This window comes from Pristiophorus japonicus, chromosome 15 (genome assembly GCF_044704955.1).
Source record: "Pristiophorus japonicus isolate sPriJap1 chromosome 15, sPriJap1.hap1, whole genome shotgun sequence".
Lineage (NCBI taxonomy): Eukaryota > Metazoa > Chordata > Chondrichthyes > Pristiophoridae > Pristiophorus > Pristiophorus japonicus.
The window spans coordinates 112,773,839-112,799,142 of NC_091991.1; the positions used below are offsets into that span (position 1 = coordinate 112,773,839).

At 50.5% G+C, this 25,304-nt stretch overlaps 1 protein-coding gene across 1 annotated transcript in view; it reads left to right on the forward strand.

Annotated features, from left to right (window-relative positions):
- Positions 1–24,590, forward strand: part of amdhd2 (amidohydrolase domain containing 2) — a 43,067-nt gene extending 18,477 nt beyond the window's left edge. Inside the window, 5 exon segments of the mRNA XM_070900827.1 lie at positions 820–994; positions 3,246–3,353; positions 6,933–7,001; positions 8,059–8,160; positions 24,168–24,590. Coding sequence (XP_070756928.1) covers positions 820–994; positions 3,246–3,353; positions 6,933–7,001; positions 8,059–8,160; positions 24,168–24,280 — 567 coding nt within the window. The 3' untranslated portion in view covers positions 24,281–24,590.
- The last annotated feature ends 714 nt before the right edge of the window (positions 24,591–25,304 follow it).

Below are 25,304 nucleotides of genomic sequence, written 5' to 3' on the forward strand. Positions count from 1 at the left end.
GTAGTCACTGATGTAATGTGGGAAACGCAGACAGCCAATTTGTGCACAGCAAGCTCCCACACACAGCGATGTGATGAATATTGGCCAGGGCAGCGGGTCAGCAGGCCCCTGCTTCTCTTTGAATAGCGCCACGGGATCTATTGACTGCTGGGGGAGAGTTCCATGGATCAGGACCCGATCCGATCCCTGGGGGGAGGGGAGGAGCCAGGATCCTGCACCTATCAGTAAGTTGCCCACTGAACCCCTCGGTGCTGTCGGAGCTGAGTGTTGTGCGGCGGAGTGGGGGGGTTGTAAGATTTCTAAATCTCTGGCATTAAATTTGACAATGAGACAATTCTTCTTCAACAATTGGAACAGTTTATTTAAAAAAACCACGTGCATGCACATCCGCCTTAGTTACAACAGAAACAATGAGGTTATAATAAAGAGTGATATACATTACTTCCCTTTGGCTGGCTGGTTCAGAAGAGAGAGAAAAGTCTTTTTTTTTAAGTTCTTTTAAACCTCTCAAAGCCTCAGGATTGGATCTTGGTTCCAGGGCAGCTCCTTATTGGCTCTCCTCACACATGTGGTTGTCTGTCCTGGCTCAGTCATCTCTTGATTGGATAAAATGCTTTTCCAATACACACAACCCATGCGACAGCTCTGTGGACTTCCATTGTGTTTCTTACAAAAGCCTTTCCGTATAATCTACACTTTTAACATTTATACATACACAGAATCAATGTTAATCCTGAATAACCACTTTTATTCTTGCCGGTTGAGCGTTCTGCGCTCTGTCAGCGACACTGACGTGGTTTTATGTGGGGTGTAACCGAGCACATTGTGCCTTTATTTCCGTTCCCTCAGTTTCACCACCGGGACCCGGGGATTGTGGGCCTGCTCACCAGCGACAAGACTCCTGCCGGGCAGCCGGTGTTCTACGGGATGATCGCAGACGGGATCCACACCAATCCTGCAGCACTGAGGATCGCTTATCGAGCACACCCCAAAGGTAAAAGGTCAAGCAGCGATCGCCACTCACTGAGGCCAGTATCACTCTCTCTACATTTCAGCCGTCCTTTGTCGAATCGAGATGGCGATCTCCCGTCGACATCGTCCCCTCGGTGTCCCCCAGCTCTGCCCTTTGGGTCGTGAACTCTGACTGCACGCCTTCTGGGAGCTTTCGTCACATGACCTCCCGCCTCCAAGCACCGCACTCCCGCCATTGGCTGCCATCCTTGCAGAGTCCCGCCTCCACGCTTCCACCATTGGTCGCCCAACACGTTCATCCGCGCAGAGCCACCCCGCCTCCACCACCCCCCCCTCCCCCCGCCCGGCACGGTCAATCAGAAAACAAATGGACGCTTCGTTGAAGGGGGTATGGGAGGGGGGTGGGGGAAGAGGGTGTGGGAGGGGAGAGGGGCGAGGGAGGTGCGGGGGATGGGGTGGGGTGGAGGAGTGCACGCGGGGGGGGGGGGGCGCGCGAGGGTGTGTGTGGGGGGGCGCGCGAGGGTGTGTGTGGGGGGAGGGGCGAGGGTGTGTGTGGGGGGGAGGGGCGAGGGTGTGTGTGGGGGGAGGGGCGAGGGTGTGTGTGGGGGGGCGCGCGAGGGTGTGTGTGGGGAGAGGGGCGAGGGTGTGTGTGGGGAGAGGGGCGAGGGTGTGTGTTGGGGGGCGCGCGAGGGTGTGTGTGGGGGGAGGGGCGAGGGTGTGTGTGTGGGGGAGAGGCGAGGGTGTGTGTGGGGGGAGGGGCGAGGGTGTGTGTGGGGGGAGGGGCGAGGGTGTGTGTGAGGGGAGGGGCGAGGGTGTGTGTGGGGGGAGGGGCGAGGGTGTGTGTGGGGGGAGGGGCGAGGGTGTGTGTGGGGGGAGGGGCGAGGGTGTGTGTGGGGGGAGGGGCGAGGGTGTGTGTGGGGGGAGGGGCGAGGGTGTGTGTGGGGGGAGGGGCGAGGGTGTGTGTGGGGGGAGGGGCGAGGGTGTGTGTGGGGGGAGGGGCGAGGGTGTGTGTGGGGGGAGGGGCGAGGGTGTGTGTGGGGGGAGGGGCGAGGGTGTGTGTGGGGGGAGGGGCGAGGGTGTGTGTGGGGGGAGGGGCGAGGGTGTGTGATTAGGCAGAGTCAACATGGCTTTATGAAAGAGAAATCGTGTTTGACAAATTTATTCAAGTTTTTTGAGGATGTAACCAGCAGGGTAGATAAAGGGGAACCAGTAGATATAGTATATTTGGATTTCCAAAAGGCATTTGATAAGCTGCCACATAAAAGGTTGTTACACAAGATAATGGCTCATGTGATAGGAGGTAATGTATTAGCATGGATAGAGAATTGGTTAACGGACAGAAAACAGAGAGTAGGGATTAACGGGTCTTTTTCCAGTTGGCAGGCTGTAACTAGTGGGGTGCCGCAGGGATCAGTGCTGGGGCCTCATCTATTTACAATCTATATTAATGACCTAGATGAAGGAACTGAGTGTAATGTTTCCAAGTTTGCTGGCGATACAAAGCTTGGTGGGACAGTAAGCTGTGAGGAGAACACAAAGTATCTGCAAAGAGATATAGATAGACTGAGTGAGTGGGCAGTGAGGTGACAGATAGGGTATAACGTGGGGAAATGTGAGGTTATTCACTTCGGTATAAAGAATAGAAAAACGGAATATTTTTTAAATGGTGAGAGATTGGGAAATGTTCAGAGAGATGTCCTTGTGCAAGTAACACAAAGATATTATGCTGGTACAGCAAGCAATGAGGAAGACAAATGGCATGTTGGCCTTTATTGCAAGGGATGAGAGAGCTGTCCTATGATGAGAGATTGTGAAGAATGGGCCTATCCTCTCTGGAGTTTAGAAGAATGAGAGGTGATCTCATTGAAACCTATAAGATTCTGAGGGGGATTGACAGGGTAGATGCTGAGAGGTTGCTTCCCCTGGCTGGAGAGTCTAGAACCAGGGGTCACAGTCTCAGGATAAGGGGTCGGCCATTTAAGACTGAGATGAGGAGGAATTTCTTCACTCAGAGGGTTGTGAATCTTTGGAATTCTCTGCCCCAGAGGGCTGTGGATGCTGACTCTGAATATATTCAAGGCTGAGATCAATAGATTTTTGGAGTCGAGGGGAATCGAGGGATCGGGCGGGAAAGTGGAGTTGAGGTCGATGATCAGCCATGATCTTATTAAATGGTGGAGCAGGCTCGAGGGGCCATAGGGCCTACTCCTGCTCCTATTTCTGATATTGTTATGAAGCCCTTGCTCAGGCCTGTCCCCTTCCTCTGTCGGCAGGTCTGGTGCTGGTGACGGATGCTATCACAGCGATGGGGCTTCCCTCAGGAAAACACACCCTGGGTCAGCAGGTGATCGAGATTGACGGGCTGCACGCTTACGTAGCAGGTGAGGCACAGCAAAGGGTCCGGTGCATCTTGTCTTGTATTGGAGGACATGTGACTAACCCCTGGGTCACCCGTGACTAACCCCTGGGTCACCCGTGACTAACCCCTGGGTCACCCGTGACTAACCCCTGGGTCACCCGTGACTCAGTGAGTAGCGCTCGCATCTCTGAATCAGAAGAAAATCCAGGCTGACACTGCAGTGCAGTACTGAGGGAGCGCTGCACTGTCAGAGGGGCAGTACTGAGGGAGCGCTGCACTGTCGGAGGGGCAGTACTGAGGGAGCGCTGCACTGTCGGAGGGGCAGTACTGAGGGAGCGCTGCACTGTCAGAGGGGCAGTACTGAGGGAGCGCTGCACTGTCGGAGGGGCAGTACTGAGGGAGCGCGCACTGTCGGAGGGGCAGTACTGAGGGAGTGCCGCACTGTCGGAGGGGCAGTACTGAGGGAGTGCCGCACTGTCGGAGGGGCAGTACTGAGGGAGTGCTGCACTGTCGGAGGGGCAGTACTGAGGGAGTGCCGCACTGTCGGATGGGCAGTACTGAGGGAGTACTGAGGGAGCGCCGCACTGTCGGGACAGTACTGAGGGAGCGCCGCACTGTCGGAGGGGCAGTACTGAGGGAGCGCCGCACTGTTGGAGGTTAAACTGTTCAACAGGTTCGCACATTCGTGACTGGGCAGTGGAGATCCGCAAACATCGCTATTTTTAAGTTTTACAATTATTCAATTCCTCCTCTTCCCTCTGTACCTCCACCCCTCACCTGTAGGTGCTTATTCTGTATCCAGTGCTGTGCAGCGGAGAGGGGGAGTGAGCTGGGGGGGTGAGCTTGGGGGGAAGGGGGGTGAGCTTGGCGTAAGGGGGGAGGGAGCTTGGGGGGGGGGAGACATGAGACAGTCCTGGCCACAGTTGTAAATGTTAATAAGCCGGACACGGCTTCTGCCAACGCACCGACACCGGAAGTCGTTGCGTGTGCGCGGTTAGAAACATAGAAAATAGGTGCAGGAGCAGGCCATTCGGCCCTTCTAGCCTGCACCGCCATTCAATGAGTTCATGGCTGAACATGCAACTTCAGTACCCCATTCCTGCTTTCTCGCCATACCCCTTGATCCCCCGAGTAGTAAGGACCTCATCTAACTCCTTTTTGAATATATTTAGTGAATTGGCCTCAACAACTTTCTGTGGTAGAGAATTCCACAGGTTCACCACTCTGGGTGAAGAAGTTTCTCCTCATCTCGGTCCTAAATGGCTTACCCCTTATCCTTAGACTGTGACCTCTGGTTCTGGACTTCCCCAACATTGGGAACATTCTTCCTGCATCTAACCTGTCTAACCCCGTCAGAATTTTAAATGTTTCTATGAGGTCCCCTCTCATTCTTCTGAACTCCAGTGAATACAAGCCCAGTTGATCCAGTCTTTCTTGATAGGTCAGTCCCGCCATCCCGGGAATCAGTCTGGTGAACCTTCGCTGCACTCCCTCAATAGCAAGAATGTCCTTCCTCAGGTTAGGAGACCAAAACTGTACACAATACTCCAGGTGTGGCCTCACCAATGCCCTGTACAACTGTAGCAACACCTCCCTGCCCCTGTACTCAAATCCCCTTGCTATGAAGGCCAACATGCCATTTGCTTTCTTAACCGCCTGCTGCACCTGCATGCCAACCTTCAATGACTGATGTACCATGACACCCAGGTCTCTTTGCACCTCCCCTTTTCCTAATCTGTCACCATTCAGATAATAGTCTGTCTCTCTGTTTTTACCACCAAAGTGGATAACCTCACATTTATCCACATTATACTTCATCTGCCATGCATTTGCCCACTCACCTAACCTATCCAAGTCGCTCTGCAGCCTCACAGCATCCTCCTCGCAGCTCACACTGCCACCAAACTTAGTGTCATCCGCAAATTTGGAGATACTACATTTAATCCCCTCATCTAAATCATTAATGTACAGTGTAAACAGCTGGGGCCCCAGCACAGAACCTTGCGGTACCCCACTAGTCACTGCCTGCCATTCTGAAAAGTACCCATTTACTCCTACTCTTTGCTTCCTGTCTGACAACCAGTTCTCAATCCACGTCAGCACACTACCCCCAATCCCATGTGCTTTAACTTTGCACATCAATCTCTTGTGTGGGACCTTGTCGAACGCCTTCTGAAAGTCCAAATATACCACATCAACTGGTTCTCCCTTGTCCACTCTACTGGAAACATCCTCAAAAAATTCCAGAAGATTTGTCAAGCATGATTTCCCTTTCACAAATCCATGCTGACTTGGACCTATCATGTCACCTCTTTCCAAATGCACTGCTATGACATCCTTAATAATTGATTCCATCATTTTACCTCTCTCCCTCCTTTTTTAAAAAGTGTGGTTACATTGGCGACCCTCCACTCTATAGGAACTGATCCAGAGTCAATGGAATGTTGGAAAATGACTCTCAATGCATCCACTATTTCCAAGGCCACCTCCTTAAGTACTCTGGGATGCAGTCCATCAGGCCCTGGGCATTTATCGGCCTTCAATCCCATCAATTTCCCCAACACAATTTTCCGGCTAATAAGGATTTCCCTCAGTTCCTCCTCCTTACTAGACCCCCCGACCCCTTTTATAACCGGAAGGTTGTTAGTGTCCTCCTTCGTGAATACCGAACCAAAGTACTTGTTCAATTGGTCCGCCATTTCTTTGTTCCCCGTTATGACTTCCCCTGATTCTGACTGCAGGGGACCTACGTTTGTCTTTACTAACCTTTTTCTCTTTACATATCTATAGAAAGTTTTGCAATCCGCCTTAATGTTCCCTGCAAGCTTCTTCTCATACTCCATTTTCCCTGCCCTAATCAAACCCTTTGTCCTCCTCTGCTGAGTTCTAAATTTCTCCCAGTCCCCAGGTTCCTGTGGCTTTTTTGTTTGTCGTCGCCGGACTTCCCAAAATGAGGAATTAAGAAGCGGATAAAAAAAATCTTGTTCAGTTGTATTTTAATTTATTAATTGTGTGAATTGTAGAATTTATTCAGGTATGAGCCAGTTGTTTGAAAGGGGATTGTGATTGGCCGCAGTGTGTCTGATCAGACATTTCCCCTCCCAGCTCTCTGTTGTCAGTCCTGACCAGTGATCCCGATCTCCATCCCTGCTTGCGTCCTGCTGAATATATTTGTTACATTTAACACATGGAGGGGGCTCTGGTTCAAAATTAACCCCCATGATTTCTATAAATCAGCAGATTCCTGCAACTGACTGCCGTCTAGCGCGATGGCAACAAACAGGTGTTTCCTCGCACCTCCCCTTTTTAAAAAAAAATTATTTGCCTCTTTAAATGAACATTTAGATTCTAAAAATGTGTCGTCCCTTTAACTCCGGAGCTGGGGTGGCTGGGGGCACTCGCTTTCGGTACAAACTCCGGTAGCTGGGTGGAGGGGGGGACAGGGTGGGGTGTTGGCTGACTAGGGGGGGGGGTATTGGTGTGAATCAGTCTGTGGGGGTGGGGGTGCGTTGTGTGAAGCCCGTGTGTGGTTAGGCCGGGCTGTAATTGGTGGTGTGGGCAGTCTGGACTGACCTCTGACCTTTCTCTAACCTCTGCCCAGGGACCAAGACGCTGAGCGGCAGCATCGCCACGATGGACATGTGCGTCCGGCACCTTCGACACGCGGCAGGTGAGGGGTCTCGGGCCGAGGATGGGGGGTCCCCGGAGTGTGGGGCGATCAGTGAAGGGGAACCGCAGCCTCGGCGGGCGGGCGATGGGGACAACAGTTTGTGGGGGGGGGGGGGGAGGAGAGAGAGAAGGGAAGCGGGCGCGGGCTGCTGAGGATGTGAAAGGTGCTCTATAAATGCAAGGATGGATCACCTGCAGTAACAGGCGTGTACCAGGAGAGGGTGCCATGTACCCATGGTTAACTCGGGCTGCAGACGGAATGGCCGTGGAACCTGAGCTTTGGGCTTCAATCCCGAGCGCTTAACTCGCCTCACCTCGGAGGCAGGCGGGTTCAAGTCCCACTCCAGCAACTCGAGCACATAAATCTAGGCTGACACTCCCAGTGCGGTACTGAGGGAGCACTGCACTGTCGGAAGTGCCATCTTTCAGATGAGACATTAAACCGAGGCCCCATCTGCTCTCTCGGGTGAACGTAAAAGATGGCATGGAGCTATTCTCAGAAGAGCAGGGGAGTTATCCCCGGTGTCCTGGGCCATTGAGGGATACAAGTAAACGGTGCGGGGATCAAACTGCTGACCCGGCAAAGATGTGACTTCGGAGAGCGAGCGAGCGAGCGACACGTGGGCTGGGGCGGCGATGGGGATGACTGAGACAGCAAGGAAGAAGGGAGCTGTGGTTTGACTTGGCTGTTTCACTCGTGTCACTACATTGCACGGTTACACGGAGGCTCGGCTGGTGTTGGCTGTAACAGCCGGGAGTCAGTGTCTCACCAGGCAGAGAGCGGTGAGAATATGGAACTCGCTGCCACAGGGAGTGGTTGAGACAAATAGTATCGATGCATTTAAGGGGAAGCTGGATAAACACACGAGGGAGAAAGGAATAGAGGATAGTCTGGTGGGGTGGGAGGAGACTCGAGTGAACATAACATCTCGAACGTGCACAGACCTGTACACCCACACACACACTGACTGGTTCAGTTTTTAAAATGTGGTTATATGAGGGTATCTAGGATATCTGTGATGTTCTGCGAGCTCAGGCCTCTCTCGGTTCCCCCTCAGGCTGTTCCGTGGAGGCAGCACTGGAAGCTGCCTCACTCCATCCCGCTCAGCTCCTGGGAATCGAGCATGCAAAGGGAACACTGGACTACGGCACAGATGCAGGTAAGGGAGTGACAGCCACCTGGATACAATGGGTGCGTAGCCACGAGAGCGTAAACCAGACCCGAGGGACTGGGGTCAAGGACGAGGCTGTGACTGACAAGCTGCGGACGGAGGGAGGGAGGGAGGGAGGGAGGGAGGGAGGGAGGGAGGGTGTTCACAGCTGCAGCAGGTTGGTGGGGAGGTGCCTGAGGCCCAGAAAAGTCCTTGGAGAGATCGACAGGGACGGACTGAGCATGTCCCAGCTCCTTAAAACCACCTTTCCAAATTTGTAACCTGTGCTAAACTCTGTTGGGGATCCCAGTTGGAATCTTTGCTGCATTGGTGGGTGAGGGTCACAGTTCAAATCTCTGCTGCATTGGTGGGTGAGGGCCACAGTTCAAATCTCTGCTGCATTGGTGGGTGAGGGTCACAGTTCAAATCTCTGTTACATTGGTGGGTGAGGGTCACAGTTCTCAAACCCTTGCTGCATTGGTGGGTGAGGGTCACAGTTCATACCCTTGCTGCATTGGTGGGTGAGGGTCACAGTTCTCAAACCCTTGCTGCATTGTGGGTGAGGGTCACAGTTCAAACCCTTGCTGCATTGGTGGGTGAGGGTCACAGTTCAAACCCTTGCTGCATTGGTGGGTGAGGGTCACAGTTCTCAAACCCTTGCTGCATTGGTGGGTGAGGGTCACAGTTCAAACCCTTGCTGCATTGGTGGATGAGGGTCACAGTTCAAATCTCTGCTGTATTGGTGGGTGAGGGTCACAGTTCAAACCCTTGCTGCATTGGTGGGTGAGGGTCACAGTTCAAACCCTTGCTGCATTGGTGGGTGAGGGTCACAGTTCTCAAACCCTTGCTGCATTGGTGGGTGAGGGTCACAGTTCAAATCTCTGCTGTATTGGTGGGTGAGGGTCACAGTTCTCAAACCCTTGCTGCATTGTGGGTGAGGGTCACAGTTCAAACCCTTGCTGCATTGGTGGGTGAGGGTCACAGTTCAAATCTCTGCTGTATTGGTGGGTGAGGATCACAGTTCAAACCCTTGCTGCATTGGTGGGTGAGGGTCACAGTTCAAATCTCTGCTGTATTGGTGGGTGAGGGTCACAGTTCAAACCCTTGCTGCATTGGTGGGTGAGGGTCACAGTTCAAACCCTTGCTGCATTGGTGGGTGAGGGTCACAGTTCTCAAACCCTTGCTGCATTGGTGGGTGAGGGTCACAGTTCAAACCCTTGCTGCATTGGTGGGTGAGGGTCACAGTTCAAATCTCTGCTGTATTGGTGGGTGAGGGTCACAGTTCAAACCCTTGCTGCATTGGTGGGTGAGGATCACAGTTCAAACCCTTGCTGCATTGGTGGGTGAGGGTCACAGTTCTCAAACCCTTGCTGCATTGGTGGGTGAGGGTCACAGTTCAAATCTCTGCTGTATTGGTGGGTGAGGGTCACAGTTCAAACCCTTGCTGCATTGATGGGTGAGGGTCACAGTTCAAATCTCTGCTGTGTCATTTATGCTGTTGCCGGCATCACATTCCTTGAGAATTAATTCCCTCACCATCACAATAATATTTCTGCAGTCGATTCCTAGCTTCTGTCTTTAAATCTTTGGTTTATGGAAAGCAGATAGAACTTTACCCTGAGAGTGGCCTCAGAATATCATTCTAAATGTCTAAGCAACTCAGACAAGATAAACAGCCCACTTCTATTTGCATCATCCCATAAAGGAGATATATAGGTCCTTTAGCGTCTGAAAGCGTGAGACCCGAGGTCCCTCTCTGAAGTCAGTAACTATTATAATGAATAATCTGTGAGGATGAAAGTAACTCAAGCTTGGCATGATGCAAGTTTTTGAAACAAACTGCTGCAAAATAAATTCGGTTTCAAACATGTGTTCAATGCCGAGTTCCTGCGCATCTGTAACTAACAATAACCGACCCAGACTATTCCGGCCCCTCCCCCCTCCTAGCTTGCCCAGTCATTGTCCCTAACTCAGTCCCTCCATCCCTGGTAAACACACACCACTATCTCCACACACACAGTATCTCTGGCCTACATTCCAGAGCCTGCGATTGCACGCAGTATTCCTGATGTGGGGCCATTGAATCATAGAAAGTTACAACACAGAAGGAGGCCATTCGGCCCATTGTGTCCGTGCTGCTTGTACCCAGTCTAATCCCACCTTCCAGCACTAGGTCCATAGCTCGAAATGCACATCCAAGTACTATTTAAATGTGATGAGGGTTTCTGCCTCTTCCACCCTTTCAGGCAGTGAGTTCCAGACCCCCACCACCCTCTGGGTGAAGAAATGTTTCCTCATCTCCCCTCGAATCCTTCTACCAACTACTTTAAATCTATGCCCCCTGGTTATTGACCCCTCTGCTAAGGGAAACAGATCCTTCCTATCCACTCTATCTAGGCCCCTCATAATTTTATATACCTCAATTAAATCTCCCCTCAGCCTCCTCTGTTCCAAAGTAAACAAACCCAGCCTAACCAATCTTTCCTCATAGCTAAAATTCTCCAGTCCCGGCAACATCATCGTAAATCTCCTCTGTACCCTCTCCAGTGCAATCACATCTTTCCTGTAATGTGGTGACCAGAACTGCACGCAGTACTCTAGCTGTGGCCTAACTGGTGTTAGTTAGAGGGATTTTACTGTGTGTGTGTGTAACCTGGGCTGTACCTGTCCTGGGTCAGTTAGAGAATTTACTGTGTGTAACCTGGGCTGTACCTGTCCTGGGTCAGTTACAAAGAATTTACTGTGTGTAACCTGGGCTGTAACTGTCGTGGGTCGTCCCGACCTGTGAGCGAACACCACCGCAGGTTGGGCTGTAAATAGAACTGGAGCGCCGGGCCCTGGAATGTCGTGGGCGGAGGTGGGGCAAGTGTTTGTGGTGGAGGTGCGACGAATGAGGGTACGGGGCCCAGGGGCAGCATGGGCCAGCCCACACTGCGCTATGTGTGCGCACTGGGTTCGTGCAGCAGAGCAGGTCTCCAGTCGTCCTGGTTAACCCTTGCCACTGGATAAAGGCCTAGCTCTGTCAAGCCCGTGTGGTGGCTGATGTGCAACGGTCACCACACATTAAAAAAATTCACTCACAGGCATCTTCCACCCCCTCAATTGGAGTTCAGGACTGGAGCATCGGGTCCTTCATTGAAACATCTGTGAACTCATGGGGAAGCAAGTTATCCTCGTTCGAGGGGCCACCTATGATGGACTAGTGTTGTATATAGTTTAAGCATAACCTCCCTGCTTTTGTACTCTATGCCTCGGCTATTAAAGGAAAGTATTCCGTATGCCTTTTTAACTGCCTTATCGACCTGTAAGGATCTGTGGACATATATTCCAAGGTCCCTCTGTTCCTCCACACCGCTCAGTATCCTCCCATGTATTGTGTATTCCCTTGCCTTGTTGCCCCTCCCCAAATGCATTACCTCACACTTTTCCGGATTGAATTCCATTTGCTACTTTTCTGCCCAACTGACCAGTCCATCGATATCTTCCAGCAGTCTGGAGCTTTCTTCCTCGTTGTCAACCACACAGACAATTTCTGTATCATCTGCAAATTTCTTTATCACGTCCCCTACATTTAAGTCAAAATCATTGATATATAGCACAAAAAGCAAGGGACCCAGTACTGAGTCCTGCGGAACCCCACTGGAAACACCCTTCCAGTCGCAAAATCAACTGTCAACCATTACCCTTTGCTTCCTGCCTCTGAGCCAATTTTGGATCCAACTTGCCACTTTGCCCTGGATCTCATGGGCTTTTACTTTTGTGACCAGTCTGCCATGTGGGACCTTGTCAAAAGCTTTGCTAAAATCCAAATACACTACATCATACGCACTGCCCTCATCAACCCTCCTGGTTATCTCCTCTCAAAATTCAATCAAGTTAGTCAGACGTGACCTTCCCTTAACCAATCCATGCTGACTGTCCTTGATTAATCTGTGTCTTTCTAAATTAAGGTTTATCCTGCCCCTCAAAATTGACTCCAGTAATTTTCACACCACCGAGGTTAAACTAATTGGCCTATAATTACTTGGTTTATCTTTTCCTCCCTTTTTAAATAACGGTACAACGTTAGCAATTCTCCAATCCTCTGGCACCATTCCTGTAGCCTCGGAGGACTGGAAAATGATGGTCAGAGCCTCTGCAATTTCCTCCCTTGCTTCTTTTAGTAGCCTCAGATATATTTCATCCAGTTCTGGCGATTTATCTACTTTCAGAGATGCTAAACCCCTCAATACTTCGGCCTCCCTTACTATGTTTATCCCGTCCAATATTTCACTCCCTTCTTCCTTAACTTCAACGTCGGCATCGTCCCCTCTGTTGTGAAGACGGCCACAAAGTATTCATTTAGTACCTTACCCACATCCTCCGGCCCCCATGTTGGTCCCTAATAGGCCCTACTCTTTCCTTAGTTATCCTCTTGCTCTTTATATAATTGTACAGCATCTTTGGGCTAGACTTTCCACTTCACATCGCCCATCTATGGCCCATCTATCGCCCAAAACGGACCTCTATCGCCCATTTTGAGCAAAAAGTGGAAACTAGGCCCAAAACATCGCCGGAAGAACAGGTGCCTAAGTTTCCACTTTGATCGTCCAAATGATCGCCCACACAAGGCCCATCCCAAGTTTCGGCACCTAGCACTCACTTCGCTGGGCCAATGCAAGGCCCAAAAGAGTGCTGAAAAATAGTTGCTTTTTCTGGGCCTAAGAGAAGGAAATGGGCACTACGGACGCCATTTTGAACTTCGGAGGAAGGGTGGAAAATTAGTTGTGAGTCATTTAGAGAGTTAAATTGAAGAAAATTGTACTCAGAAATTTGGGACAGGGAATATAAATAGGTATTATCAACTTATTTATGCTAAATAGATCTCATACATTGGAATTATTTTGTAAATAGCTTTTACATAGTGAAGTTATTTAATATTGTTGGGGCCTATCAAACTGACTGGTATACAGCTCAGAGAGTACAGAGAGAGCAGAGTACAGTGATTAGAGAGTATAGAGTACAAAGATTATTAAAATTAGTGAAAGTAATTATCGATAGTGATGGGGCCCATGCTTTCCCTGCCTTTAATTGTAACTGCTCACACACTGGTTACTGAAAGGATCAATCGAAGAGGTGGCACAGTAATGCGTAGACGGAGACGAAGACAGAGGAGGAGACCGTATAGCCAACGAAGGTACTTGGAAAAGCAATCTTACCTCAACTTGTCTGAAAATGCTTGTCTTAGGAGGCTGCGATTCCGGAAGGAGGTCATCGATGAGATATGTCAACTCGTCGAGGATGATCTGCAGCCTTCCAGCACCATCAGAACCGCACTGTCCGTTGAGGTGAAGCTTACTGCTGCCCTAGCCTTCTACACATCGGTATCTTTTCAGGCTTCAGCTGGCGACACCTGCCATATCTCTCAGCACGCCACACACTGCTGCATTCGACAGGTGACTGAAGCCCTTTACGCTCGCAGGATGGACTTCATAAGCTTCCCAATGACCAGGGAGGCACAGACTGAGAGGGCTTTGGGTTTCTCGAGAATAGCAGACTTCCCCAAGGTGCAGGGATCAATAGACTGCAGGCACATTGTCCTTAAAGAATGCGGAGGTGTTTCGTAACAGAAAGGGTTCCACTCACTAAATGTGCAGCTTGTTGTCGACCACAAACAAACAATTTTGACAGTGAATGTTACATTTCCTGGCAGCATCCATGATGCGCACATCCCACGTGAAAGTGCTATCCCTGACCTGTTTGTCAATCAGTCAGAAGGTCACAGTTGGATGCTGGGGGATAAAGGATATGGCTTTGCAAGTTGGCTCATGACCCCTCTGGTAATCCCGTCACTGAAGCACAGAGACGGTATAATGAAAGTCACATAGTGACTCGCAACATCGTTGAAAAGACAATTGGAGTCCTAAAACAGCGCTTCAGATGCCTGGATCATTCTGGAGGCAGCCTCCAGTACCACCCTGATCAGGTAGCAGAGTTTATTGTGGTGTGTTGCATGCTGCATAACCTAGCTATAAAGAGTGGACAAATAATGCCAGATCATGCTGCAGGTCCACCTCCAGAAGGAGATGAGACAGAATAGACAGCCTGCGAGGATGAAGAGGGGGAACAGGCGGGAGAGGACGCGAGCGAGGACATAGGGGAGTTTAATCAGCCTGGCGATCTAGCACTGGTACCACCACACCCTTCCCGAAGACCAGTAGCCAGTGGCAGTCACAGGGCCGTGAAGCTTTTGCGTCAGCAGCTCATTAATGAACGCTTCGCATGAACTATTATTGATATTCAAACGTTCTATTACAGCTATGGTTAATCAAAAGTTTCATTTCCGTGGGGAAACAGAATAAACAAACAAATATGCATGAAAAACTGTACGTTGTAAAACTAATATAACTAAGAGAGAAGGTACAAAAGTTGTAGAAAATTTTTTTTTTTTTATTAAGAAACAAAATTTTTTTTAAGAACTAATGAACAACACCCTCCCTCCAACCCCCCTCACCCCACCCCCCGCACCAACACCCCTTCCCTCAAAATCCCCAAACCGTTAGAAGAAGAAGAAATTGAACATTTCAGTAACGATAACAAGTGACCATTTCAGTAAGAATGGCAAGTGAACAGTTAAGTAATGATAACAAGTGAACGTTTAAGTATTGATAACAACTGCCCAATTTAGCAACAATAACGAGAATAATAAAGTGATAACAAGTGAACGTTTATGAAACAAATGAACTGTTGAGAAACACTCCCCCCTCCCTACCTGCGGCCACGTTTCCCTCCAGATCCTGTCCCACCCCGTGTTCACACCCCACCCGCCCGTTTTGGTCTCCGCAGACCGACACCAAGACGTCGTGCAGAGTGGGACGGCAAGACTTCCTGCCGTGGTGGAGGTAACGGAGCAGAAGCCTCAGGCTCTACTTCTGAGTCAGGAGGAACTGTGTCCTCCGTACTCGCTTGCGTGCTAGGGGTCTCGCTGCGAGTGGACACGACACCTTGAGGTGCAGCGCCATGTCCAGCCAGCAACGCATGCCGTAGGGCATTTGTTGCCGCTGTCTGCTCCCTGATCACCTCTGTGACTGCTCAGAAGACCAGCTGGAGAAGCGCGAGCAGAACTCGGAGAACTGGCTCCAATTGGCTGAGAAACCCGCGAACCCCTTGATAAGGTCGCGACCGATCACGACCGTCTCCCTGTACAGGGAAAGTAAGCTCTCCGTCTGGTTCTCCGTGGCAGGCGAGTGAATATCACGCTAACCGGACTGCCGTGGGGTCGGCGGCTGCAATGTCACGCGCCTTGGCATCACCACCTGCACACCGCTTGGTCCCGGTGCTTCTTCTATCTCGAGAGAGATGGCCGCAGGTTGTTTCCCACCCCAAAAAAAATCTCCTATTCCTCCTCCTCCTCCACTACCTCCTCCTCCTGCTCACGCACAGCAGCAGCAGGAGTCTGCACTGCCTCCTCCTCTGGCTCTTCCTCTTGGGAGGTTCCTGAATGTTCAGTGGATGTGGCCACTGACTCCATCGATACTTGTTGACCTTTGAAAGACAAATGGAAGTTATAAACAACGTTTAACAATTCAAATCAATTCATCTCAATTTTTCAAGAACTCAAAACGTTACCATTAGCCCACATGCACAAGCGGTCACCAGGCCTAACATGACCTCATTTGAAGATCAATAGTACATCTCAATAATATAACTCAATTATATATCAAATTAAAGTATCATTGCATTGGATTACCCGTGTAACAAATATTTACTATTGATTCACACAATGCACAGTTCTCATTACTCACGTGACTCTAGGGTGGGTTCGGCCACACCACGGGTTGTGACCGAACGGCTTTCTGGCCCCACCAAGGCCACTGCAAGCTCCTCGTAGGCGGTGAGCGACTGCAGCATGGCACAGCCCCCGCCCGTCCTGCGTTGCTCTCGCTAGTTGATGGAAATCTTCTTCTGTTATAGATAAGGTAACATTGCACGGCATAAGCAAATGGATTTGGCAATAAACATTTAAGACTGACAGATTTACAAGTTCAATTACAAGTTTGCGCTACATCGCATAAGAATAAGATATTTCGTACTGTAACATTCAAAGTTATGTTGCGGTGCATAAATGTAATCACAATTTAATCCTTATTTAGTTATGCTTAAAGATTACGAGATAATATTGCAGATTCTAATTAGAATTTCACATACATCATTAAATAATAAATATGGATGATTTCAAATATAAATTTCAACTTACTCTTGCAGCCGTCAGTAGACTGTTCCATCTCTTGCGGCACTGGTCAGGTGTCCGCGCTTCATTAGATGCCGATGTGACCACGTCCGCAATCTCTGCCCAAATCCTCCGATATGCACGAGGTGGAGGTTTCCCATGCCCACCTCGTGTCAGATCTTCCCACCTCGCACTGACACTGTTCACTAGGCCCTCATTGGCCTTCTCACTGAAGGGCTTGGCCCTTCACCTTTCTACTGATCCCTCCATTCTTTCAATTGATATGAATTAAGGCTTTGTCAAATCCCTGCTTCCGTTCTCCCTCTCCCTCTCCCTCTCCCTCTCCCTCTCCCTCTCCCTCTCCCTCGCCCTCGCCCTCGCCCTCGCCCTCGCCCTCGCCCTCTCCCTCCCAGACCCACACAGAGCTTCTGAGCATGTGTCAAGACGCCTGACCCCTCAAAACGTGGGAAAGAGCATCAACCTGAAAAAAAAAAATCAACCTGCTCATGCGTAGTAATGCGTTGCTAGGAAAGCTTTTTTTCATTCAGTTCTGTTTTCTTTGGGCGATCGCCGAGAAATCACATCGCCCATTTGACATCGCTGAGGTAAGGCCGAGTGGAAAATCGCAAAAAAAATGGGCCTTGAGCACAGTGATACGTCCCGCATCGCTGGAACAAGGCCCATTTTTTCGGCCTTAGCCACCAAGTGGAAAGTCTAGCCCTTTGAGTTTTCTTTGATTCTACTTGCCAGTATTTTTTCATGCCCTCTCTTCCTAATTTCTTTCTTAATTTTCACCCCTACACTTTCTATACTCTCCCAAGCTTTCTAGAGTATTGAGTGCTCGGTATCTGATGTAAGCTTCCCTTTTTTGCCTTATCTTACCCAGTATGCACCATGGGTTAATCAGCGTTTCACACAGATTCATCACCTCAATGTTTTTACATTCAGTCGACCTGATATAAACCTCAGGCGCCATTTGCCTTATTAATAGCATTTTCTTAACCTGTCCACTTATTTTTAATGTTCTATGTATCTGTATACCTAGATCCACACTCGTCTGCCTTGAGACATTTGCTATTTAATGTGTGTTTCTATTGTTTTCCTTATTCACAATATCTATTGCGTCACAATTTTCCACATTAAACTGCATCTACCTCTTGGCTGCCCATTCTCCTCCAATTCGTCCTCCGTGGGCGGGTTTAACCCAAGGGCACTGAGGCCAATTGCAACATTCCGACTGAGGTTAGCTGACTCAACAAAGACCAAGGTGGAAACTGGGGTCACCTGGGGTGTTTACTGAACTCGCATAGGCCATTGAAAATCTGGAATTCTCGCCCCCCCCAAAAAAAAAAAGCTGTGGATGCTGGGGGTCAATTGGCACTTTCAAGACTGAGATCAATAGGTTTTTGGGTAAGGGTATCGAGGGATTTGGAGCAAAGGTGGGAGCATAGAGTTGAGGTGCAGATCAGCCATGCTCTCATTGAATGATGGAAGAGGCTCGAGGGGCTGAATGGACTCTTCGAGTTCCTGTGTCTTCAGCAAACAAGCCATCTGCCACTTTTTAGAATTTGGCTTTGTCTGAGCTCGGATCTCAGCAGAAACAATGACACAAACTGCTGGGAAGGTGGGAGGCGGAAGGATTCTCACAGGACCCACACGAGATTAGTGTGCAAAATTAAAGCACATGGTATTGGGGGTAATGTACTGACGTGGATAGAGAACTGGTTGGCAGACAGGAAGCATAGAGTGGGAATAAACTGATCCTTTTCAGAATGGCAGGCTGTGACTAGTGGGGTACCGCCAAGGTTCAGTGCTGGGACCCCAGCTATTTACAATATACGTTAATGATTTAGATGAAGGAATTGAATGTAATATTGCCAAGTTTGCAGATGACACTAAGCTGGGTGGCAGTGTGGGCTGTGAGGAGGATGCTAAGAGGCTGCAGGGTGACTTGGACAGGTTAGGCGAGTGGGCAAATGCATGACAGATGCAGTATAATGTGGATAAATGTGAGGTTATCCACTTTGGGGGCAAAAACACGAAGGCAGAATATTATCTGAATGGTGACAGATTAGGAAAAGGTGAGGTGCAACGAGACCTGGGTGTCCTGGTACATCAGTCATTGAAAGTTAGCATGCAGGCACAGCAGGCGGTGAAGAAAGCAAATGGTATGTTGGCCTTCATAGCGAGAGGATTTGAGTATAGGAGCAGGGGGGTCTTACTGCAGTTGTACAGGGCCTTGGTGAGACCACACCTTGAGTATTGTGTGCAGTTTTGGTCTCCTAATCTGAGGAAGGACGTGCTTGCTATTGAGGGAGTGCAGCGAAGATTCACCAGACTGATTCCCAGGATGGCAGGACTGACTTATGAAGAAAGACTGGATCGGCTAGGCTTATATGAACTGGAATTTACAAGGATGAGAGGGGATCTCATAGAAACATGTAAAATTATGACTGGACTGGACAGGTTAGATGCAGGAAGAATGTTCCCGATGTTGGGGAAGTCCAGAACCAGGGGTCATAGTCTAAGGATAAGGGGTAAGTCAGAAAGAGATGAGGAGAAACCTTTTCACTCAGAGAGTGGTGAACCTGTGGAATTCCCTGCCGCAGAAAGTTGTTGAGGCCAATTCGTTGGATATATTTAAGAGGGAGTTAGATGTGGCCCTTATGGCTAAAGGGATCAGTGGGTATGGAGAGAAAGCAGGAAAGGGGTACTGAAGTTGCATGTTCAGCCATGATCATATTGAATGGTGGTGCAGGCTCGAAGGGCCGAATGGCCTACTCCTGCACCTATTTTCGATGTTTCTATGTAACTTTAATTTTGTTTCCTTTAGCCCCCTTGTTGAGTTTCCCACCATGCACTTGCCAGCACGCAATGCTCGCTCACACCACGCCATTAACATTGGCCGTTTTGAATAAATTAATTTCTATTTTCTTTTTGAAAGTCAGTTTTGCAGAGTGACAAAATTGTCCCAGCTGACTCCACATCAGGGGAAAGGGGTCCTTTATTACAAACTGGTTTCAGCGCGCGGGAGAGAAAGGTTAATGAGATCTTTGACTCCTGCACAGTTCGCCATTGCTTTTCTCTCTGACTCTCTCCCAATCTGATTTAAACTCCACAAATTTTAATTACTGTATTGTCCTCTAGAAATAAAGTTTAATTAGAAACTAGGATCGAGTGAGCAAGTGCGCACCAACGGATTGAAACCAATGCTGAACGGCAAGCAACTCAACACCCCGTTCCCGCGGGCTGCCCTCCGACCCCCATTCCCGCGGGCTGACCCCTGACCCATGCATGTCGATCAGTGTTGAGTTAAGCATTCTTGGCCAGGGTGCAGTTTGAATGGAAGAAAATCTTCAGTCCCGCCAGACTCCTTGAGCGATTGCTTATTTCCCCCGCTGGGTCACATGATATTTGCGGCCCATCTGAAGGCTGGAAGCTGGGGGAGGCATTGAGAGGCGCGGAGTGACAGGGTGACGGCTTCAAACATTGCAATCGAATTAAAACTTATCTTTAAATGTAGTTCAGCCAGGAAAATGGAGTTTCTTTCCCTGTAGAACCAACCTGATGATGATGGGAGTCATTTAAAGAATAAACCTGTGCAACTGGACTGTGTTTGAGTGGAAGCCATTTTTACACGGTGTGTTTTGCAATTGAATTAATCATATTTAAGATACTTGCCAGGGTGCGACTGTGGCTGGATATGATTTCTTCAGAAATCATTCTGTGCTTCGTGTGAGTTGCCTTTTAATTAGTCTCCAAGGACCTCAAGGTCGTTTATTATGCTGGGCTTCCAGTCTGGGAAACAAATGTCCCCAGTTTCTGACGAGTTTTAACGAAGAGAATGTGAATTCCTTCCACCTTCATTGTGACCGGACACCACTCGCTAATTATAAAGTCACTCCTTGTCCTGTTGCCTTGTCCTAAAAATCTTTTTTCATTCGTCCCGGGATGTGGGCGTTGCTGGCAAGGCCAGCATTTATTGCCCATCCCTAATTGCCCTTGAGAAGGTGGTAGTGAGCCACCTCCTTGAACCGCTGCAGTCCGTGTTTTTTTTATTTCAAAATATACTTTATTCATATAAAAATTTGTACAGTACATTCAAAAGCAGTTCAGTACATTTAGCTGCGGTCAGCAATCCCATACACTACATTTGGGTGCTGACGGCAGTTCCGTTCGATACATTTCCTTGCTTTTCAGTTCAAGTACAATTCGGTACAATACGGGATACATTGTAGTACATTCAACAAATTACATTACATGTGTCACTATACAGTACACGGAATGGGTGACGGTACATTTACATTTTTCTTTCCAACGTGCATTATGAAACAGACCTTGCATTGTACATGGCACTACATAGGTGTTTACAGATCATGGTGCTCCATGTACACAAAAAGTAAATTACAAGTACACCCCGAGGGGAGTTTTGTGCTGATTCCTGCCCCCGGGTTTACCGTGGCAGAAGGGCTTTAAACTGTGGCCCTTCCCCACCGTGCCTTTGCGGCGAATGCACCAATTTTAAGTGCGTCCCTCAGCACGTAATCCTGGATCTTGGATTGCGCCAGTCTGCAACACGCAGATGTGGACATCTCCTTGCTCTGGAGAACCAGCAAGTTTCGGCAAGACCAAAGAGCGTCTTTGACCGAGTTGATGGCCCTCCAGCAGCAGGTGATGTCTGTCTCGGTGTGTGTCCCTGGGAACAGCCCGTAGAGCACAGAGTCCTGTGTTACGGAGCTGCTTGGGATGAACCTCGACAGCAACCACTGCATCTCTTTCCAAACCTGCCTTTCGAAGGCGCAATCCTGAAGGAGATGGGTGACAGTCTCGTCCGCCCCGCAGCCGACTCGGGGGCACCGTGCTGTGTTGATGATACGTCGGCTGTGCATGAACACTCTGACAGGTAAGGCCCTCCTCACCGCCAACCAAGCTACGTCTTGGTGCTTGTGTGAAAGCTCTGGCGATGAGATGTTCTGCCAAATAAGTTCGACAGTCCGCTCAGGGAACCACCCGACAGGGTCCACCCTCTCCTTTCGTAGGGCGTCCAGGACGTTACGTGCTGACCACTGTTTTATGGCCTTGTGGTCAAAGGGGTTTTTTGTGAAAAACTTTTCCACGAAGGACAGGTGGGCAGGCATGGTCCAACTGGTGGGGGCATTTCGCGACAGCGTGGACAGGCCCATCTTTCGCAACACCGGGGACAGGTAGAAACTCAGCACGTAGTGACACTTGGTGTTTGCGTACCGAGGGTCTGTGTACAGCTTGATGCAGCCGCACACAAAGGTGGCCATCAGGATGAGGGCCACGTTCGGAACATCCTTTCCTCCACTGTCCAGCTGCAGTCCGTGTGGTGAAGGTGCACCCACAGTGCTGTTAGGGAGGGAGTTCCAGGATTTTGACCCAGTGACGATGAAGGCACGGCCGATATATTTCCAAGTCAGGATGGTGTGTGACTTGGAGGGGAACTTGGAGGTGGTGGTGTTCCCATGCGCCTGCTGCTCTCGTCCTTCTAGGTGGTAAAGCTCGCGGGTTTGGGAGATGCTGCTGAAGAAGCCTTGGCGAGTTGCTGCAGTGCATCTTGTAGATGGTACACACTGCAGCCACGGTGGTGGAGGGAGTGAATGTTGAAGGTGGTGGATGGGGTGCTTTGTCTGGATGGTGTCGAGCTTCGAGTGTTGGAGCTGCACTCATCCAGGCAAGTGGAGAATATTGTAGATGGTGGAAAGGCTTTGGGGAGTCAGGAGGTGAGACACTCGCCGCAGAATACCCAGCCTCTGACCTGCTCTTGTAGCCACAGTATTTATGTGGCTGGTCCAGTTAAGTTTCTGGTCAATGGTGACCCCCAGGATGTTGATGGGGGATTTGGTGATGTTAGCGACATTGAATGTCATGGGGCGGTGGTCAGACTCTCGCTTGTTGGAGATGGTCATTGCCTGGCACTTGCGGCGCGAATGTTACTTGCCACTTATCAGCCCAAGCCTGAATGTTGTCCAGGTCTTGTTGCATGCGGGCACGGATTTCCCTTCAGACGCCATCCAAGCTGCTTCAGAGTCTTGGTTTAAGAATAGTTTAATGAATGGGTAAATGAGACATGCCATTCCACCCAATCCCCCCATAACTTGGCCTTTCGTGGACTGCCCAATAAAGGCAGTTTCTGCAGTGTCTGTCTCCCTCCTCCCCATAAAATGAATTGAACAAAATTCCAGAAAATTTATCTGACCGTAATTTGTGCATTGTCCATCCTTGCTTTCCGTGGTCCCAGACTCCGAGACCACTGTGTTTCACAGACTATGCGATCATACCACTGTATACACGCACTACAATCCTCCTCCGATATTCCGAAGCTGTGGCTCAGTGGGCAGCACACTTGCCTCTGAGTCAGAAGGTTGTGGATTCGAGACCCACTCTAGGGACTTGAGCACATAATCCAGGCTGACACTCCCAGTGCCGTGCTGAGGGAGTGCCGCACTGTCGGAGGGGCAGCACTGAAGGAGTGCTGCGCTATGGGAGGGGCAGTACCGAGGAAGCACTGCACTGTCGGAGGGGCAGTACTGAGGGAGCGCCGCGCTGTCGGAGGGGCAGTACTGAGGGAGCACTGCCCTGTCGGAGGGGCAGTACTGAGGGAGTGCCGCACTGTCGGAGGGGCAGTACTGAGGGAGTGCCGCACTGTCGGAGGGGCAGTACTGAGGGAGCGCCGCGCTGTCGGAGGGGCAGTACTGAGGGAGCGCCGCGCTGTCGGAGGGGCAGTACTGAGGGAGCACTGCCCTGTCGGAGGGGCAGTACTGAGGGAGCGCCGCACTGTCGGAGGGGCAGTACTGAGGGAGCACTGCCCTGTCGGAGGGGCAGTACTGAGGGAGTGCCGCACTGTGGGAGGGGCAGTACTGAGGGAGCACTGCTCTGTGGGAGGGGCAGTACTGAGGGAGCGCTGCCCTGTCAGAGGTGCCATCTTTCAACTGAAATGTTAAACCGAGACCCTGTCTGCCCACTAGGGTGGACGTATAAGATCCTATGGCATTATTTTGTTGAAGAGCAGGGGAGTTCTCTTTGGTGTCCTGGCCAATATTTATACACCCCATCAACATCACTAACACCGATTATCACATCATCATCTAATTGCTGTGTGTGGGAGCTTGCTGTGCACAAATTGGCTGCTGCATTTCCTACATTACAACAGTGACTACACTTCAAAAATTACTTCATTGGCTGTAAAGCGCTTTGGGTCACAGTCTATGGATAAGGGGTAAGCCATTTAGGACCGAGATGAGGAGAAACTTCTTCACTGAGAGTTGTGAACCTGTGGAATTCCCTACTGTAGAGAGTTGTTGAGACCAGTTCGTTAGATATTTTCAAAAGGGAGTTAGATGTGGTCCTTACAGCTAAAGGGATCAAGGGATATGGAGAGAAAGCAGGAGTGGGGTACTGAAGTTGGATGATCAGCCATGATCATATTGAATGGTGGTGCAGGCTCGAAGGGCCGAATGGCCTACTCCTGCACCTATTTTCTATGTTTCTATGTCCTGAGGTTGTGAAAGGCGCTATATAAATGCACGTTTTTCTTTTTAAATAGTGTCATGGGATCTTTTACGTCCACCTGAGGGCAGACAGGTGGTTTCACGTATCATCCGAAAGACAATGCAGCACTCCCTCAGCACTGCACTGGGAGTGTCAGCCTGGAGTTGGGGATTGAACCCACAAGTTCCTGACTCTGAGGCGAGAGAGAGAGCTGTCCACTGAGCCACGGCGGACATTGAGTGTTTAAATTAGTTTGAGCTGTTTGTTAGCCTTCACCTCCTGCCCTTTGTTACAGACCTGGTGCTGCTGGATGACGAGCTGAATGTCAGAGCCACATACATCGCAGGAGAGTGGGTGTGGAAATGCAGCAGGGTCGCAGTCCAACTGGGGGAGGAGGAGGATCAATGAGACGGACTGCTGATCCTGAGTGGACTGGCCAATGGGGCAGAGTTTGGGCACGCTGGATACCGGGCTCGTGCTGTGCACAGACACCGTCTCAATCTCCATCTTCTGGGCCGTTTTCAGCAGCTGTCTGTTTATCTGCCATCTGCAAATTTCTCAGCATAAAATGCCCCCACCTGAAGGTTCTCCCACACCTCCCGATATTGGCGCAGTCCCCTGACTATACTGGGAGCAACGTCCGCTCATGTACTTGGATTACTTCTAAACTGTGCAGAGATTTTCATTTGACTTGAACATTTTCTGCGATGGGGGCATAGTGGGATGGGTGGGCACTGATGAGGGGGAGGGGCACTGATTGGTGGGGAGGGGGGAGGGGCACTGATTGGTGGGGAGGGGCACTGATTGGCGGGGGCAGGGGGAGGGGCAGTAGTTGGGGGGGGAGGGGCACTGATTGGTGGGGGGGGCAGTAGTTGGGGGGGAGGGGCACTGATTGCTGGGGCAGGGGCAGTGGGGGAGGGACAGTGATTGCTGGGGGGGCAGTGATTGGGGGAGGGGGGGCAGTAAATGATGGGTGGGCAGTGATTGGTGTGGTGTGGTGGAGGGGCAGTGATTGGGGGAGAGGAGCAGTGATTGGGGGAGAGGAGCAGTGATTGGGGAGGAGGGGCAGTGATTGCTGGGGTGGGGGGCAGTGATTACTGGGGTGGGGGAGGGGCAGTGATTGGGGGGGAGGAGGGAGGGGCAGTGATTGGGGGGGAGGAGGGAGGGGCAGTGATTGGGGGGGAGGAGGGAGGGGCAGTGATTGGGGGGGGAGGAGGGAGAGGCAGTGATTGGGGGAGAGGAGGGAGGGGCAGTGATTGGGGGAGAGGGGGAGGGGCAGTGATTGCTGGGGTGGGGGGCAGTGATTACTGGGGTGGGGGGCAGTGGGGGAGGGGCAGTGATTGATTGGGGGGGAGGAGGGAGGGGCAGTGATTGGGAGGGAGGAGGGAGAGGCAGTGATTGGGGGAGAGGAGGGAGGGGCAGTGATTGGGGG